The sequence below is a fragment of the Mastacembelus armatus genome, chromosome 10 (genome assembly GCF_900324485.2).
Source record: "Mastacembelus armatus chromosome 10, fMasArm1.2, whole genome shotgun sequence".
In the NCBI taxonomy this organism is placed as follows: Eukaryota; Metazoa; Chordata; class Actinopteri; order Synbranchiformes; family Mastacembelidae; genus Mastacembelus; species Mastacembelus armatus.
The window spans coordinates 26,004,739-26,022,570 of NC_046642.1; the positions used below are offsets into that span (position 1 = coordinate 26,004,739).

Sequence of the window (17,832 nt, forward strand, 5' to 3'; positions counted from 1 at the left end):
ATTAGCTGTAAGTTATGATAATCAAAATTAAAAGAAACAAACACCTGAAATATATCACTCTATTAAATGTATTTCTCTATCTAATGAAAACTTTCAAACTTTTGAGGTGCAGCAGTTAAAGGTTGAGCTCCCTACCCCCCTGCTCTGTGCCCTGGTATACAGCCCACCTAATTTTAATAAGGACTTCATTCAAGAATTTTCTAACCTTCTTGCCTCCCTGATTCCACGTTATGACAGTTGTCTGATTCTGGGTGATTTTAATATTCATGCCTACTGCCAGTCTAAACCTTTGGTTAAGGAATTTTTTTGGTCTCATGGACTCTCTTAATTTTGAACAGTGTTTCTAGACCCGCACTCCCTGGACTTGGTGTTCTCACTTGGTTTTCAAGTGACTAACCTTGAAATTTTTGACACTGCTATCTCTGATCATTATCCAGTGGTTTTTGACTCTGTAGTATGTATCTAAACCATATCACTCACCATGTCTACCTAGTCTTTCATTGATGTCTATGTATCATCCCCAACTCCTAATGTCGGTGAAACTCTTTCTTTCTGTGTTCATCCTGATGTTCCGGTTGACATTTTTGACAGCACCTGCATTGCTACATTAGCCTCAATTGCTCCTCTGAGGTTACAAAAATCCTTTGTGGTGAAGAAAGTGCAGCCCTGGTTAAATGGGCCAACTCGCGAGGTCAGGCAAGAGTGTCGGCAAGAGTGTAGGCCATCAACCTGTGTCACCCTCACAGCTTGATGATGTTTTGCCTTCTCACATTTTTAAAGGTTTTTTTTTTTTTCAGTTTTAAGTCCAGTTGTGACAGCTATTTTTAATAGTTCATTGGTCATTGGGGTTGTACCCACAAACTTCAAACATGCTACAGTACAGCCATTGTTTGGGAAAAAAAAACAAAACAAAAAAAAAACCTCATTTAGATCAGCATGACCTGAATAACTACAGACCCATTTCTAAACTGTCTTTCATTTCTCACCATCAGATCTCTTCATACCTGAGTGCTTTTAGTATTTTTGACAAATTTCAGTCTGTTTCAGGGAGCTACATTGTATTGAATCAGCTTTGCTGAAGGTTTTAAATGACATCTTACTCACTCTGGATGCAGGTTCTGGCTGTATCTTCTGGCTTGATCTAAGTGCAGTTTTTGACACTGTAGATCAAGATATTCTTCTACACAGATTAGAACATGTAGCTGGGCTTCTTACCTCAAAGGGAGAACGTTTTCTGTTAAAGTAGGGAATTGTTTTTCTACTCCAGGGCTCCATTTTGGGTCCTCTTTTGTTTGCATTATATGTCCTTCCACTTGGTCATATTATACAGAGACACAATCTATCATACAACTTTTATGCTGATGATACTCACCTCTGCTTTCTTATCAAAAATAATAATGGTTCTTTGTCTGGCCTATTTTACTGCCTCTGTGTCATAAAATGTTGGATGGACATGAACTTCTGAAACAAATGAAAAATCTTGGTGTCATTTTTGATTCCAATTTGAGTTTCGATAAGCAGATTAGTGCTATTGTTAAAAGCATTTTCTTTCAGCTAAAATCTATTGCCAAAATCAAGAGAATGCTCTCTAAGAAAGATCTTGAAACTGTTATTCATGCATTTATTTACCTCAAAGTTGGATTATCGTAACTCTATATCTAGGTTTGCCCAATTCAAATTGTAAATTGTCTGCAGATGGTTCAAAATGGAGCAGCCAGGCTTTTGACCGGCACTAAAAAGTGTCAGCACATTACTCCTGTGCTTGCCTCTCTCCACTGGTTATCCATTAAGTCCTGGATTGATTTTAAAATTTTGCCTTTTTTTGCCCCTCAGTATATAAGTGATCTTCTTGTCCCATACGATGCCTCAAGATCCATACACTCTTCCAGTCAACTACTTTGTTTCATTTTCTTATATGTCTTCAAGGTTTTGATACAGTGTGTTTAATTTTTTCCTAATTTTTGTTTTAATATCTCTGGACAGCACTTTGGCTGCAATTTCTGTTGCTTTGAAATGTGCTTTATAAATTATGAAACTGTGTGTAATGAATCTATATGAGTTTCACTTTTTGAATTGAGTTACTGAAATAAATAAACTTTTTAATGATATTCTAATTTATTGATGTTACAACCCAATAAGGTCTAGGGGAAGTTTGAGGAAGTAACATTATTATGCCAGCTGTAAGAAAGGCAAATGATATTTATTTACAGGTCAAGGAAACAAAAGTACCTATGGTCTCTTTACAATGTTGTACAGAAAACAGGGTCAACAGTGGAAATAAATGCTCTAACAGAAAACCACATAAACAAAAAGGAAATCCTAACACAAATCGAAACTCCAGGTCTTAATAATCACAGTCAACATAAGAACCAACATAAGGAGAGTGGGGTGGCTGACTAGACCGACCCACACTACAGCAGTCAAACACTGTGTACGTAACCAAACAGAACAATGATAAATCTTATAGAGAAGTAACGCCAGCTAAAACCGCCACGCGGTGTACAAGCCTAGCGAACGCTGACACACAGAACGCTAAGGAAACTAACACACAGAAGTCTAATGAAAGCTTAACACACAGAAGCCTAAGGAAGAGAGCCACACCACACCAAGGTGAACTGACCATGGGTAAGGCACAACCACCCCGAGCGGTGGAAACTACGGGGTCTAAATACGTGATGTGCTGAGGTGTGGATAGTTGATTGGTGGGAGGCTGGAGCGGTTGGCCAATCAGGCGAAAGAAGTGCGGACCATGGTTGATCGTCTTGCAGCTGCGGATTCGCGACTCCATCGGCCAATGCCAAACCACAACAGCTCCACCATCCGGTCGGAGGTTGTAGTTAAGGATGCCGATCTTCTTAACCGGGGCGGCCCCAACCGGAACACACAGGAAAACAACAACACAACGGAGGGGACGAGAAACAAGTAGGCCGGTGGCCGTAACAATTGAGATGTACCTGTATTTACATGTGACTAATGCAAGTGAAATTTCAGGACGGACAACAAGAACAGTAAACATAGAAATAAATATCATACACAGCAACAAATAACCAAAGAAACATAAACTTAATTACGCTAGATTTGATCTGCAATCTGTAAATGTCTGTTTTTCTTTAGGGCAAGTCTTCAGGGCAGGAACACCAAAGTGGCTGTGGTTCTAATCCAAAAGAAAACTCCTTTACCTCCAGGTAAAGACTTCTCCTGAATCGGAATGGGTATCGTTAAGATTTTGAAGATACTGCTACTCTTATCGATACTGCTTATCAATACTTTTAGAGGAAGAAAGAAATTTAGAACATGAATTACATTTGTTACACTTGTGTCTTGTGTGCGGTGTCGGCATCGACCTTTGAGAAGTAGAGCCACACTTTGCAACGCTTAGCTCTTTCCACCATCCTTGAGTTTGAGTTAATGCGTCTGCTGCTGTCACAAGTGTGGGCTACTTCGTGTGTGTTAACAACAGCCCCACCTCTCTGCCGTCGCTTGCAAACAGAGCAGGCAACTAGTTAGAGTGAAGTGCTGAGAGAGGTGTCTTGTTTTCTGTGTGAATTGAAACAATATATTACACATAGACGGATATTTGACCACTTGGGTTAAATGTGCACATTTAACGTGACTGCTTCATACCGATAACAACCCTGTTAAGGCTGGAGCTTATCGATATTGTGGTCTTCCAAAATTTAGCCCCAGGGCTCATTTAATACCCGGTCTCTGTAGCCACATAACTCAGGATTGTGAGGTATCATAATGATTAGTTTAATAATAATAGTTTCAGACAACATGTAGGTCTATGCATGACCAACTTCTTTCATTGCAATTTATTGTTGTCATATTACAACCTGGCTGTTGTCATAAGCATCTCTATCTTTAAAAGCTAAACCATCACTACTCTTGTGTGTACAGGAGAGGACCTGGTAGCATCGGAGAGAGCATCAGCTCTCTGTAACGCGTGTGATTTGTCCGGCAAGAGTCTCTTTGTATTGCCGCACACTGACCACTTAGTGGGCTACATTATAAGGTGGTTAACAACTTAATAAATACTGCACAGTCACCAGTGGTTTATTTGCAAGCTAAAATTACAGTCATGACACCTTAATAAATACAGTTAATGACTGTGATTCTGCAGGTTGGAGAATGCCTTCTATGAACATGCTCAGACATACTACTACACTGAGATTCGTCGTGTCAAATCACACAAGGAGTTCCTTAACAAGACCACACATCAGGTACTGCATGCACAACCATGCCACGGCCACTTCTTGAGAGAAGAAAAAGTTTTTAAAAAAAAGTGTACAAAACTGCTCAGCATAAAGGGCAAACCTGAACATAGTATTCCTTATAATCAACTTGTAAATGTCACACATCTCTCCTTATATTTCTTCATCTCTTCTCCACCTTTTGATGTTCCCAGCTGCTGTTTGTCAGACACCAGTTTAAAATTGCTTTCTTCAGTGAGCTGAAACAGGACACTCAGAATGCTCTCAAGTAAGTCCAAGGCCACAGGTTTACATTTTAGTACTTTTACTGATACTTTGCAGTGATTGGATACTGGTAAGATTTTGTAAATGGACTATGTGTGTTTGCACTTTCATGTTGTAGTGAATAAAACAGCAGTAGGAAAATCACCTGTAAATTGGGAGGTTTTTTGACCTACTATCTTCAGGGTACTATTGCAACCCAGTACTGTAATTATTGTATAACATGTTATTGTTCTGTAACAGCTTTCCATCTGTGGAATGGTATTGAACCATTTGGGCTTGTGTTAATGTTTTTTTGCAAATGTATTTTCATTAATGCCATCAGAAAATTCTGCTTTATTCTATGTGCCTTTTAAGGTGGCAATTTTACTGCTGTCTTAGTGTGCCACTTCATGCCCTACGAGTACCATTTAACCAGTCTTTTAGTCAAAAAGACAAAAACAACTCATTAAATAAATCCTCTGTGCATGTGACCATTGTTTAAATGGTTTAGAAATAAATGGCATAATGAATTATGAAGTCTCTCAAATAATAACGTGCCTGTACTCTTTCTAAGTGTGTGTTTTTGTTCTCAGGCATTATAAAAGTGCATATAGTCTTGTCCATGAGCTCAGGGCCCATGAGACCAACATGCTAGAGATCAAAACTATGGCTGGATTTATAAACTACAAGGTATGTTTCTCTCTCTCTCTCTTCTGGTGGATTGTCAGAGGGGCAGTCACACCAGGAACAGTCCAAAAACTTACATTAGTGCCATATCGTTACATCATGAGGGCTTATGTTTAAAGTTAGCATTAATATACCTCAGCATAGGTGTTACAAGGTCTATCTACATCCACAGCTTGAAAAATAAATTGGTGGTGCTCTTATTTAATGTTGAGAATAAACAAGTCGAGATGTGTAAAGATGGACAGATTAAGCAAAATTGTACATCACAGTACTCTTCTCTTCTCCTTTCTTAATGTCTCTCTCTTTTAGATCTGTCGTCTCTGTTTCCAGCATAACACTCCTCTAGATGCTATAGCCCAGTTTAGGAAGCACATCGACTTGTGTAAGAAGAAGATTGGCAGTGCTGAACTGGCCTTTGAGCACGCTGCATGGATGTCTAAACAGTAAGATACACACACCACACTGTATGAATATACATATATATACTTACGCTAAAGAAGTGAAATAAAATATGGATTTATCTACCTTCATACATTAGTGATGAATCTATTATTTAGTTTACCTACAGAATTGAACACAGTGTGACAGGATTACATTTTTAGAATATACCAGTCCCCTTAGATGCAAGTAGTATTTACTCAGTTGTTTAAATAATTTAAATTAAACTCAGACAGAGATACTAAATAAAGTAGTCTTACTAAAAATAATAAAGTTTTAGACTACCTTTGCAAGATAGATATTCTCTTCATTATCATTATTGTTTTTCCAGTTAGGGTTGATTGATTTTCATCATGGGAAAAAATTCATATAGTAGAGGCAGAGCAAATTCAAAGGGGTAGTTGAATTGTACCTTTAATGCCCATAGGTCATGACCCCCAACTACTTCTGTGTTTTTATGTGTACTTTCTGTCAGGTTCCAGTCATTTGGTGAGCTTTTTGATGAAGCAATAAAGTTGGGACTGACAGCCATCCAGACTCAGCACCCTGGTTTCTACTACCAGCAGGCTGCCTGTTACAGCCAGGACAGGAAGCAGCAGGCACAGCAGCTCTGTCAGGTGATAATTCTGCTTCTGCTAAAACCTTGCTGTTACTACCAGTAATAGTACTGCACTGTTAGTACTACCACTACAGAAAGTATTACTTCAGTTAACACTAAAATACTACATTGCCACTAATAGTACTACTAAAATATATAGTAATGCTTCTAATCATTTACACATACTCTTTTGTGTTAGCTCTTAATAAAATCAGCTGCAGGAATATATTAACACACATTTTATTCACTACCTTAAATCTGACATGAATGAATGATACTATCTTATCCATATTCGCTAAATGACCAGTTCATGTTTTATGGTTATAGACTGGAGCCACTTATCCCTCCCCTGACCCTCTGGACATCCAAAGTGGGGGACTGGACTTTTACGGACAAAGACCATGGAGACAAGGACACCAGAGTAGGCCCACATACTATTGTGTGAATGTCATAATTTAGAGCACACTATTGTGGCATCTCACTCAGATATTTGCCCTATGTTAAAACAATGTAAAGAGCTATGTTGTGGGGGTGTGTTGTTCCATGTAATGTTAATTCAATGAAGTCCAGTTAGGGGAACAGATTTGTGTTAAGAGATGCCGGAATAGAGCACAACAGTTTGTAATATGCACTGGATTGTACAATTCTGTAAAGTCATTTTTGTGGCAGCAAAAATAACTTTACAGAATTGTACATTTTTATCCATTTTTATCTTTGGTCATGATGGTAGACAGGTGAACTATGATGTTCATGTTGCAAAGTAAATGTCCAGAAATGCACTTTTGCATTTGCATGTCATTTCCCGATGCATTGCCATCCCTTATATTGTCATGTTGCATTGTGGAAATAGCTGAACCAGATCCATGTGTTTGCTGGACATTGCTCTGTCATTTTGGATGTTCCCGGAGTGCATTTCCTTGAGTCAAATGAATGAGAGGGCTGTGCTTTTTTTCAGCTGAAATGGCTACCGGTAAGTGTTTTTGAAATGGTGTTGACCTCTGTTGTTTTTACTTCCAGGTATCGATCCTCCAGATGCAGAGAAGGAGAAGACAGGGATTCTGGCCCTCCAGATTAAAGAAAGAGATGTACCACATTCTGTATGTACTCACTCACATACAGCTGTGCCCATATTTTAAGTCACTCTTTCACATTCATGCACCAGTTATTAAACTATGTATGCATGATTTATTGTATCTGTCATATGACTTTGATGGCACAAGTTGGGTTTGATATGTGAAAAGGTGCAATTTATGATGTAGCGTCATACATTACTGTTGCTGTGTGTTTTTCACTGGCACAGTGTTGAAATTGCATACAATGTGAATTTAGCTTACCAGTAAGTAGAGAATTCTCAAACCCAGCTTGGGAAACAGTGTTTCAACTGTGTGTGTACAAATGTGTTCATACAAATATCAAAAATACTTTTTTTTTCATCTCGAAAAACATGGCATTAGATATGGTCTAATATAAAGAAACACAATATTCCAAGCATCAGGAGCATAAAATGCTGCAAACTTTTTAAAGAGAACTATTGGACTGATCTATTGTGTTAAAAATGTTCATGTTTAGACACTATACTACAGCTAGTGTCAGTTTGAGATGTACAGCTGCTTTAAAACTTGCACCTTTCAATGACTATCCCTGTAGGAGCTCATTATAGCACTTCTCAGCAATGCTGTTGCCCAGTTTAAGAAGTACAAGTGCCCTCGAATGAAGAGTCACCTCAGTAAGTACCATTGTGCTTTCTTTGTGAAGATTCTCAGTCGTCCAGGGAAGGTTATCTAGAAGTTGAGTCATAGCAACTGGATTTTCAGTTTTTAAGTCTGAAACGTTTCCCTCCACCCCTAGTCCCATAGGCTCACTAGGTGAGCTAAGTAAATCAGGTGAGAGTCATTAGACCCACACCCCTGTGTTGGTTTCACTTCACACCTGGTCTGAATAGGCTCGTTAAGTGACCAAAGGAGTGAGCTCAGGTGACCTAATGATGGACTCATTCTGATTCCCCAACTGTCTGCAGAGTCTGTTCTTCCTGGGAAACATTTGATATGTTCCTTAATTTGCTGGGAACAGATGAAAGGGCAGCCTGGTATATTGAAGATAGATTATGTCTGAGTCCTCCACCCCTGTTGAGGGAGGGTTTCTCCACTTAGACATAGACAGCTTCCCCAACTCCTCTCTCAAACCATCTATCTTCTCTGTCCAAAATGTGTACCCCACTGTCTTCAAATGAGTGTCCTGTTTCCTCTAAATGGAGGTGCACAGCTGACTGTGGTCCTGATGATCTGCTCCTCCTGTGTTGGACCATCCTCCTGTTGAGTGGTTGTTTGGTTTCTCCAATGTAGAGTTCTGAGCTTTCTTCCTTAACACTGGATGGCAGTCCACTAGGGGTGGAGTGAAACCAACCTGGGAGATAAATTTGGAGGTTCCAGTCCAGCCTTTCTCAGACTAATGAAGCCACTTGAATGGGTGGCGAAATGTTTCAGCCTTAAAAACTGAAAGTCCAGTTGCCATGACCCAACCTCTTGATTGTGCTTTCTTAATCTCCAGAGATCCTTTAAAGCTTCCAGTGGACCTACACATGGATTTTAAATAATCCTACCGCAATGCCATTATTACAGTATTACTGACCTAAACGACCGTTGGTTTCACTGGTTTGCATTAACAGCCAATCCCTTTTCCCATTGCATTCCTCTTTTCACATATATAAGTTAATATTACACACATTTCAGGTAGACATTTTATGGTCGGATGGTGAGCATCTTAGCATCCTTTACAGATAACAGGGTTGTTATTCCTACAGTATAATGTGATTGCAAATTACTTTTTAAGACTAAAAACCAATTAAAGACCATATTCTTTTGTACTTACACAAACAATTTCTGTGTTTTAGTGGTGCAGATGGGAGAGGAATACTACCATGCTAAGGACTTCACCAAGTCATTAAAGTAAGGAAAAAGACATGTTTGTTTGTAAATCACAGTCTGATATTTATGCAAACATTTACAGAATCCTGCTAAACTTGCATGTTGCTGACCAGAGCTACACTTAAGTGCCAACTGCAGTCATTTGATAAGCTAAGCATTTAATAATCAAAGGATAGATTCTGAATTTAATACATACATCCTGTGAGGAAATGTGTGAGGAGCCCATCTTAAACAGACCAAATGTGTAAACAGTACTGTGCCCTGTGGAAATTTTTTGTAAACAATGAAAGCTTTCCCTTGTAAAACATTTGCACCCTCCCCACGAACTTCCATCCATCCACCCATTATCTACCACTTATCCTATAGAGGTGTCGGAGCCAATCCCAGCTGACATTGGGCAAGAAGGTGGGCTAGAGATCACCAGCCTATCACAGGAGTAAATGTACCGTGTGTACCAGGAACGTCAGCGTCACCAGTTAACCAGTGTAGATATAAAGCTAACCCAATCCACTATTTATTTATGTATGTCTTTACATTTTACTTGGTTGAGGGTAGAGGGTACAGTAGGTTAATCCTTGTGAATGGTGTTTCCTTTCCTGGGGCCCAACAGGTTTAAGATAGCATGGACTGATGACCACTGCAGATGACACTGGCCTTAAAACACCATATAACATATATTTTACATTTTCAAAGAAATTACCCAACTTTTGTCCCATTTTAACTCTTTATTATTTTCCTGGTATGTTATCAGGTTGTTGGACTATGTCATGTGTGACTATCGCACAGAGCGATGGTGGGGTCTCCTGACGGCCATATTGACCACAGCTCTGCGCTGTGCATATCTGATGGCCAGTGTCAAGGACTACGTCATATACTGCATGGAGCTTCTGGGCAGAGGTAAGGTATTGTTAAGGTATTGGTGACTGTCTAAAGTTGAACTTTTTTTTTTTTCTTTTTTCTTTGACTTTTTAAACCATGCATAAAGTACATCTCCAACTGTCATTACTACTTATCTACTCTAGACAGGCAAATGGAACCATTCAGCCTACAAAAAAAAGTTACAAAATGTTTATTCTTTGACAAGAACAGTGATTATATTATTGATCTAATTATGTATTGAGTAAAAGCAAAATGAGTTAGTTATTGTCTGGAGCTCATCATACTAAAAAAAAGACACTATCCACTATCCATAGCAGCTTCAGTCCAGGAATATCAATGTCTACCTTCTAAAACCATTATCAGCTCAAAGCACCTGAATACATGGTTATAAATTCAAAATAGACTCAATAAACACTACAAAAGGTAACAGTAGAGTTTTATGCTTTCTAGCTTCAACACTGAAGGAGGATCAGAAGTCAAGGATTGAGAAGAATCTCATAAAAGTCCTGATGGTGAGTAGATAGTCCCCATTCAGCTCAACACATAATACTGTGTAAACCACAAAGCCATCCTGTGGATTCAAAAACAAGTATTTAAGGTGAATAAAAATGTGAGTCCAAGTAAGCTTATGATTGAAATGAATTTTCACTTTCTGTAGTTGTACTTAGTTTGGGTCACCCATCATTTTGTGTCCTTTTGTTTCTCTGTTTATCAGAATGATGTTCCTGATGCTGAGCCAGAGTGTGATCCATCCTCTGTCAGTACAGCCAGGTCACTGTGGAATGACCGCATGGCTATTGCCGGGTTAAATGAGTTCACTATTGAAGTACAGGATTACGTTCCATTCAGTTAGTAATCACATATTCACCAAAGGCTACTGTTTAAAAACAGTGAACTCTTTATTTTCCTCTTTTCAGCTGTTTTCATGACAACTCAAATTCTACAGAATTTTAAGATATTGTTCTAAGACTAGAGTAGATGTGTTTCTAACCTTCATTTGTCTTTCTGGCTCCAGTCCAGTGTAAAGCCAAGTTCTACTCACCAAGTTTCCATGTAGACCAGCCCATCCAACTGCAAGTCTTCCTCCGAGCTGACTGTCCTCATCCTGTATCATTTAACAAGCTGGCTGTCAGCCTCAATAACCAGGTACACATATAAACATAGAACAGGTTACAAATACTGCCTCTCTTTCTCACCGGGCACAAGAGGATCTTCTGGTATCATAGAAAAGAACTACCAAAAGACTGCACAAAATAATATGGCTGCTTGTGATGAAAAACTCGATGAGACGAACTATTGTAGTATGTTTCATGATGTATAACCAATAACTGCTTTCTACCTGTGTGCTCTGCTAGAGTATTAATCACGAAAGTAATTGGCTGGTTAGGACACATAGAGAAACATATTCTAAACACGTATATTGTATGTACAAGCACATTTAAAAAAATAAAAAATGTGCAAGATTGTTTCTATAGTGGATCCATCCAGTCCACAAATATCTCTCATCCAGAATTTCAATCAGTAATCATGGGTAAAAAAGAGAAAAGTGTAATTTTTTTCTGACATGACAAAATAATTGTGTGCGTGTGTATGTGTGTATATAGGATTACAACCAGTGGTGTGTGGTGGAGTCGTCAGGTCAGGAGGGTATGAGCTTGCTGCCGGGCAAAACCAAATGCTACAACTTCAGTTTTGTAGCAAAGATGGAAGATGTTGGCAAGAAGATCGAGGTGAGGTTTGTGTGCCTGTGTGCCTGTGCATGCGTATGCACACACACACACACACACACACACATGTGCATGTGTGTGCGTGTGTTGCTGACTCTGTGTTTATTCAGATGACAGGTATTGAGGTGATGCTGGGTAGTGACAGAGGCCGTTGTGTGTTTCTGAGCTGGAGAGGGGCGGGTGGAGATACAGCGTCTGCCCATGAAACCTTGCAGGCCAGCCGGTCATCACGCAGATGGGGACGAGGAGTTGAGACACGGCAAGAGTTGGACTGGGACAGCCTGACTGTGCAACAGAGCACCATGTACGGCATGTTTCAGACAGTGCAATCCCAAGTTATTACATTACTTGTCAAATTACAATACTTGTCAAATTATTACATGTCAGTTTCCACTGCATAAGTTATTGCCCACCCTGGAGTCACCAGAAATATTTACTGCTTGGTTTTGTATATTAAGGATCATATCCAGAGTCCCAAAGATATCTGTTCAGCTAAGCCACCAACCCCCAGCACTCAACAATGAAATGTACTGCATCCACCTCACCATCCAGTCACAGGAAGAGGGTGTGGCAAAGGATGTTAAACTGACAGCTGGCCTCAAACCAGGTACACTGATGCAGTACAGAATACTATTTCAACATGAAGCTCTAACAATAAGCATAGTAGTTTAGTTATAGCTACTCAAAGTCTTCAGTCTTTATGCCAAGATAGTCTAACCACCAGCTAACTAATGTTATTTTACTGTCCTCTGTCTGGTACAGCAGCTAAATAAGCTTTCATTTACTGTGATAAAACTTCTGCTAATTCAAATGTAGGGCGTAACATCACTCTATAGTGTAAAGCTTTATGTCTGTCTTGATTGCTCTATGCAGGCCAGGATGCCAGTCTAGGACAGACCACACATGTGACACTTGATGACTCAAAGGTTTGTGATGACACTGCACCTGCTTTCCTCCCTGACGTACCCCTGGGAGATCTGAGACCAGGTGAAAAGGTACATTCAAATTGAAAAGGAAGTGCTTTACATAGAATTTCCTGAGAAACTTTTATCACATAGTATCTTGTGCATTGTAACTTCTATTTATACATGTCTGCTTACATCTTTAGCCTTCCCATAGTGAAAAGTAGTAACTCACGTTCTGCATGTGTTTATCTTTAGTTGGAGAGATCTGTGTGTGTGAGGTGTGTATCGACTGGATCAAGGATTTTCTTGATACATGTAGCCTATAGCATTGATACCACGGTGGAAGGAAGACCGATTGTCTGCAAATGTCATAAGGTAGAGAATCTCATTCTCATCCAGCTATCAGACAAAATTAACACTTGGCACTGCATCTGGGTACAAGGTTTTGTGGTTTTCATTTTGTGTTTGATGCTGAGTACTTTGTTTCTTACCTGTTTTACTGTTTTCCCCTGTGTTCAGGATGAGACGGTTACCATAGAAACAGTAGTCCCATTTGAGGTGTCTGCCAAGTTTGTATCAACCAAGGTGTGTAGCTGATCATTTATTAGTTATTAAGAAATCAGGTGTACCCGATAAGGTGTGGCAACGTTTAGTTACATTAGGTGTTCACTTGTTTTTTTATACATTTTCCTGCTCTACTTTTTACTCCTTTGGCAATGTCCTATCAGAGGGAGCTAATAGGAAAAAGCACAGTGTACAACATGAATGTAGATGGTTGGTTCACATAGTGAATCACTGGACTGATGTATTGGTGATTATATAGCAGATCATCATTGGTTTTTGTCTGGGGAGAGTGTAAGAAGTGATATTATTCCTGTGCCTCGGGATCTGTGTAACTGCAGTTTGAGCCTTTGGAACGGATAGCGGTGGACGTTCCCTTCCTGTTGATGACAGACATCCTCTCCTCGTCTCCGTGGCCTCTTCTGCTGGCCTCCTCCTCTCTGCAGCTGCTTACTATGACTAGCAACACACCACGGCTTCAGTCACAGCTGCAGGAAGGTACCAGACTACTTTTAAAAGTCACCTTACAACGACCTTTTTAGAGTCATAGCTGTAATTTTCAAAAATGACTATATCCCATTACTATAACATAGTGTGTGTGTTCAGTGGTTTTGCAGACAGGGGAGTGTGCCAGTGAGTGTTTCTGTCTTCGATGTCCACCACTGACCAACGGCATTAATACTGTAGCTACAGGACAGTACCTAATATCATGGAGGAGGTATGTATGCGCACCCTACACACACACACACACACACACACACACACACACACACACTGGGACAATACTGCTGAGGGATAAGTGGGTTTGAACAAGCTTGTAAATCTGAACTGTGTTTTTACTGTGTTCTTCAGAAAGTCGTCCAGCCCAGACAGTCCTCTCATCCAGACTACAGTCACTCTACCTCATGTCATCCTGGAGTCTGTCCCTCTCTACATCCATGCTGGTTAGCATACATACAGCTTAAATGAACGTGCACATCAGAGCTTTTTACATGATACTGTACTTTTACAAGTGAATAACATTTTTGTGGATTTATTTTTAATTTAATCTATCATTAGACCTAAAAAAAATAATTTAAAAGCAGAAGCAAAGCATCAGTCATTGTTGGCTTAGAAATGTACACACTGAAGACCAGTCAGGTTCAGCCCTTTTTTTGGTGTTTTACCAAAAAAACCTGCTGACATTGTATGAATTGCTTGGAATGATTATAATTGATGATATTATTGCACATGTAAATGACAGTTTTACACATGCTAGGTTGAAATAGTTAATGATGAAATAATAATAAATAATTTTATTGTTGTCACATCAGGTTTAGAGGTGATAGCCATTATGGCTGGAGATTTAATATTTGGAGATCTGTGATAAAGGTTTTTGCTGCTACTTGGCAAACATCAGGTAATCTTTGTGTTTAGCCTGTAATGTGCTCTTTGGCAGTCGAACTCGGCTGAGACTCCAACAGTGAAAATTATTTTTCACTTTATTTTATATTTAGTGGTCATTTGTTTGGATGTTATCATTTTTTTTATGTCTTTTGTCTGGTGCAGAACTGCCATCATTTGGGCGAGTCAGAGAGTCTCTTCCAGTTTGTTACCACATAGAGAACAGAACAGCTTTGGTGCAGGATGTGGAGGTGGCTGTTGAACCTTCTGATGCCTTCATGTTCTCTGGACTCAAACAGGTACAGTTGTGTTTTAGGTAAAGATTTGGCACATAAACAGTGATGTAGCTGCATTTCTATTAGTTGGATCAACAAACAAATAAATACAGTATTGATACATCTGTGCATGGTTGATTGTTACTCAAGCTAATATGCTGGCTTGCAAATTTAGGTTGTGGTCAGAACTTCTCTCTTCAATGCTTTTTGTACCTCCAAGTATACCTATGACATTGCACATGTAAACAGGCAGCATGGTATTATTCCAGCTTTAACTAACACTGAACAGGAATCAGGTTCTCATCTAGACTGAAGAACTGGTGTTTCAGCCTGTAGGTATCAGTTTGATGATTGTGCAATGCTTTTTGTGTATGTGGATATTTATTAGGCATATGTAATATTTTGCTGTTCTATCAACCCTCATGCATAATGTGTCATGTGTTTTCATGGCCACTAACAATCCACATTTAAATATTTACGTTTTCACTTTTCCCCCTTGCCCAATCAAACAGGCAAACAGGTAATGTCATTTGGAGAAAAAATGTGTTTTTTCTAAATCCAATGCCAGTTTCACTACCTTGGCAAAGCTGTATTGGAGAGCAGAGATGAATTTGGATTGCAGTTTTGGTGCAATTACAGATTTATTAGCAGAACCTTTATTTATCCTGTAAAATTGTACAGCATACTGATAAATAGAAAGGTATCACAATATTCTGCTGTTAACACATGGTACTACACCTCATTCTATAAGTACCAGACAGTTTTAGTGAGAGCTGTATAAGCCAAGTTTATTTGGTGATAGACATGCTGACTTGTATAAATAATTTAAAAAGCAACAGGTTAGCAATTAGCAAATGTGATAAATAACATATGTCAAGTCAAAGGAGTGGTTTATTTTGACAAACTTTTTTTGCAATGGGAGTTTGACAAGGAAATTAAGGGCAACTGTCAAATTTAACTTGATATATAATTCCATTACTTTTTCTGATGGTTTATATTTTTGCTGTGGTATTGTTTTAGTATCAGTGTTAAAGTATTTGGGCAGGTATTGTTATCAAAGTCATACTTTTGGTACTGTGACAATACTACACTGTGGAAAATGTAAATATATAATTGATTAACAAATACATAAATATGATGCATTTACTGTGTGTGTGTGTGTATGTGCGTGTGTTTGCTTGTATTCAATACAGGTGCGTCTGCGTATCCTTCCTCAATCAGAGCAGCAGATGCTGTACAACTACTACCCACTGATGGCTGGTTACCAAACACTACCACTGCTCAACATCAGCCTGCCCCGATGCCCGACTACCAACACACAAACACTGAGACGCTTCCTGCCCCAGCGCATCTTTGTGAAGGTAACACACAGTGATGGGTTAGCAACCCACCACAGCCATTGTTACTTCAACATAAAGATATTCAACACTGTTCTAAAGTCTAATTTTCTTTTGTTCTCTTTAGCCTCAGGGTCGACAGCTGGATGATGCCTCCATTGCTGCAGCTTGAGAGAAACACAGACTGTTTACTGTAAATTTGAGGACAAAGGAGCATTCTAGATGTGATTCCTCACAGATGACAATATTAACACTATTGGTTTTCACAAAACACACCGGAAAAATCATCTATTGACCAAACATCAGGATACCTTTTCCAATGTTTCTGTTCAGAGTGTAAGTGATGATGTGATAAGCTGATATACTGATGTTCATTAAACAGTGAAGGTCATGTATAAATCTGATGTGAATTATATGGAAAATTGGGTGTAGAGTGTAATAGAGCTGAAAGGGATTGATTAAATGGAAGTGATGCAAACTACCTGTGTACCATTTAGATAGATACTTTGTTGATCCGAGAGGGAATTCAAGCGTCCATTAGCAGCATACAAAAAGACAAGCATTATGAAAAAACAGTGCTACGTCCCTATACTATACACAACAGTCTAATGTACAGATTAAAGTGTAGGCCACACAAATTTAAGACGCTCAATCTGTGTGTGTAGGTAGTGCTCATACAAGCAGGTTCTGTGCAAACATTGGGATGAAAAATGTGCAAGTGGCGTGATGTAAAAATGTCCAGTAGCAGCAAGTAGTCACTCCTCAGTCTGTGTATTTGCACTTATCGCTTAACTGCCTCAACTGTGTTTTGCTATGTATTTTGTTGTGCACGAGTTATATATTGCTGGAAATGTAAAATAACACAGAACCTACTAGTAATTTACTAAGGCTTATGATATACCTAGAACTCTGCTACTATGCAATGTAACATATGCTGTGGTGCAGCATTTGGGTTGTTGTGCAACAAAGAATTTCTAATAGATGAGAAATAGGTACTTATTTCAAGAAGTTATGCTCTGAAATGTTACGAAAAAATAAAGGTGTACGTCGACTGCATCACACTATTTAAAAAATAAAATAAAAATCCGAGAAAACGATTTTTCCATAGACGCAGCGCACAACAGAGGGCATACCTCGGAGCAGGAACGTCAACAACAGACTACACTGAACAAAAGATTAGTCCACAGAACATTCTCACAGGAACACCAACTAGAATACTAATTACAAACATATTCACAACGGTAACTAATTATAAAGTATATTAATATGCTGAAAGTTCGTCCACGCAACAAAAGGGACTTTAACGTTCCCAGGTCTGTCCACCTGGGCGTTACACATCATTTTTTCTTCGATAATATAGAATAACGCACAATGACGTTAAGAGCTGGAGATGCCTTGAGATGTGTATTTGCACAGGTAATCAATGTCGTCCTGGGGCCTGTTTCAGAAAGCAGGTTGAACGAACTCCGAACTCTAATAGAGGAAAATAAGAACAATCCCAGGTTTCTTTTCAGCACTGTAGCCAGGCTGACAAAAAGTCACAGCTCCGTTGAGCCCAGTGTTCCCTTAGCTCTCAGCAGTGATGAATTTATGAGTTTCTTTACAAATAAAATCACAACTATTAGAGATAAAATTCAGCAGATGCTTCCTATACCTGCAAT

At 39.1% G+C, this 17,832-nt stretch overlaps 1 protein-coding gene across 3 annotated transcripts in view; it reads left to right on the forward strand.

Moving 5' to 3' along the window:
• Positions 1–16,652, forward strand: part of trappc11 (trafficking protein particle complex subunit 11) — a 28,847-nt gene extending 12,195 nt beyond the window's left edge. For 2 of the 3 annotated variants that reach the window (XM_026331229.1, XM_026331228.1), the window contains exons 4-30: positions 3,115–3,185; positions 3,901–4,015; positions 4,124–4,223; positions 4,409–4,482; positions 5,051–5,147; positions 5,454–5,587; positions 6,058–6,199; positions 6,508–6,601; positions 7,198–7,277; positions 7,828–7,906; positions 9,071–9,125; positions 9,856–10,001; positions 10,434–10,495; positions 10,699–10,831; positions 10,999–11,129; positions 11,588–11,713; positions 11,821–12,014; positions 12,169–12,317; positions 12,584–12,705; positions 12,871–12,990; positions 13,135–13,200; positions 13,518–13,674; positions 13,783–13,894; positions 14,029–14,120; positions 14,725–14,858; positions 16,028–16,195; positions 16,299–16,369. In XM_026331229.1, the coding sequence (XP_026187014.1) occupies positions 3,115–3,185; positions 3,901–4,015; positions 4,124–4,223; positions 4,409–4,482; positions 5,051–5,147; positions 5,454–5,587; positions 6,058–6,199; positions 6,508–6,601; positions 7,198–7,277; positions 7,828–7,906; positions 9,071–9,125; positions 9,856–10,001; positions 10,434–10,495; positions 10,699–10,831; positions 10,999–11,129; positions 11,588–11,713; positions 11,821–12,014; positions 12,169–12,317; positions 12,584–12,705; positions 12,871–12,990; positions 13,135–13,200; positions 13,518–13,674; positions 13,783–13,894; positions 14,029–14,120; positions 14,725–14,858; positions 16,028–16,195; positions 16,299–16,343 (2,998 nt within the window). In that variant the 3' untranslated portion in view covers positions 16,344–16,369. Of the gene's footprint in view, positions 1–3,114; positions 3,186–3,900; positions 4,016–4,123; positions 4,224–4,408; positions 4,483–5,050; positions 5,148–5,453; positions 5,588–6,057; positions 6,200–6,507; positions 6,602–7,197; positions 7,278–7,827; positions 7,907–9,070; positions 9,126–9,855; positions 10,002–10,433; positions 10,496–10,698; positions 10,832–10,998; positions 11,130–11,587; positions 11,714–11,820; positions 12,015–12,168; positions 12,318–12,583; positions 12,706–12,870; positions 12,991–13,134; positions 13,201–13,517; positions 13,675–13,782; positions 13,895–14,028; positions 14,121–14,724; positions 14,859–16,027; positions 16,196–16,298 lie in introns of all 3 variants that reach the window. The other variant, XM_026331230.1, reaches the window with a different exon arrangement.
• The last annotated feature ends 1,180 nt before the right edge of the window (positions 16,653–17,832 follow it).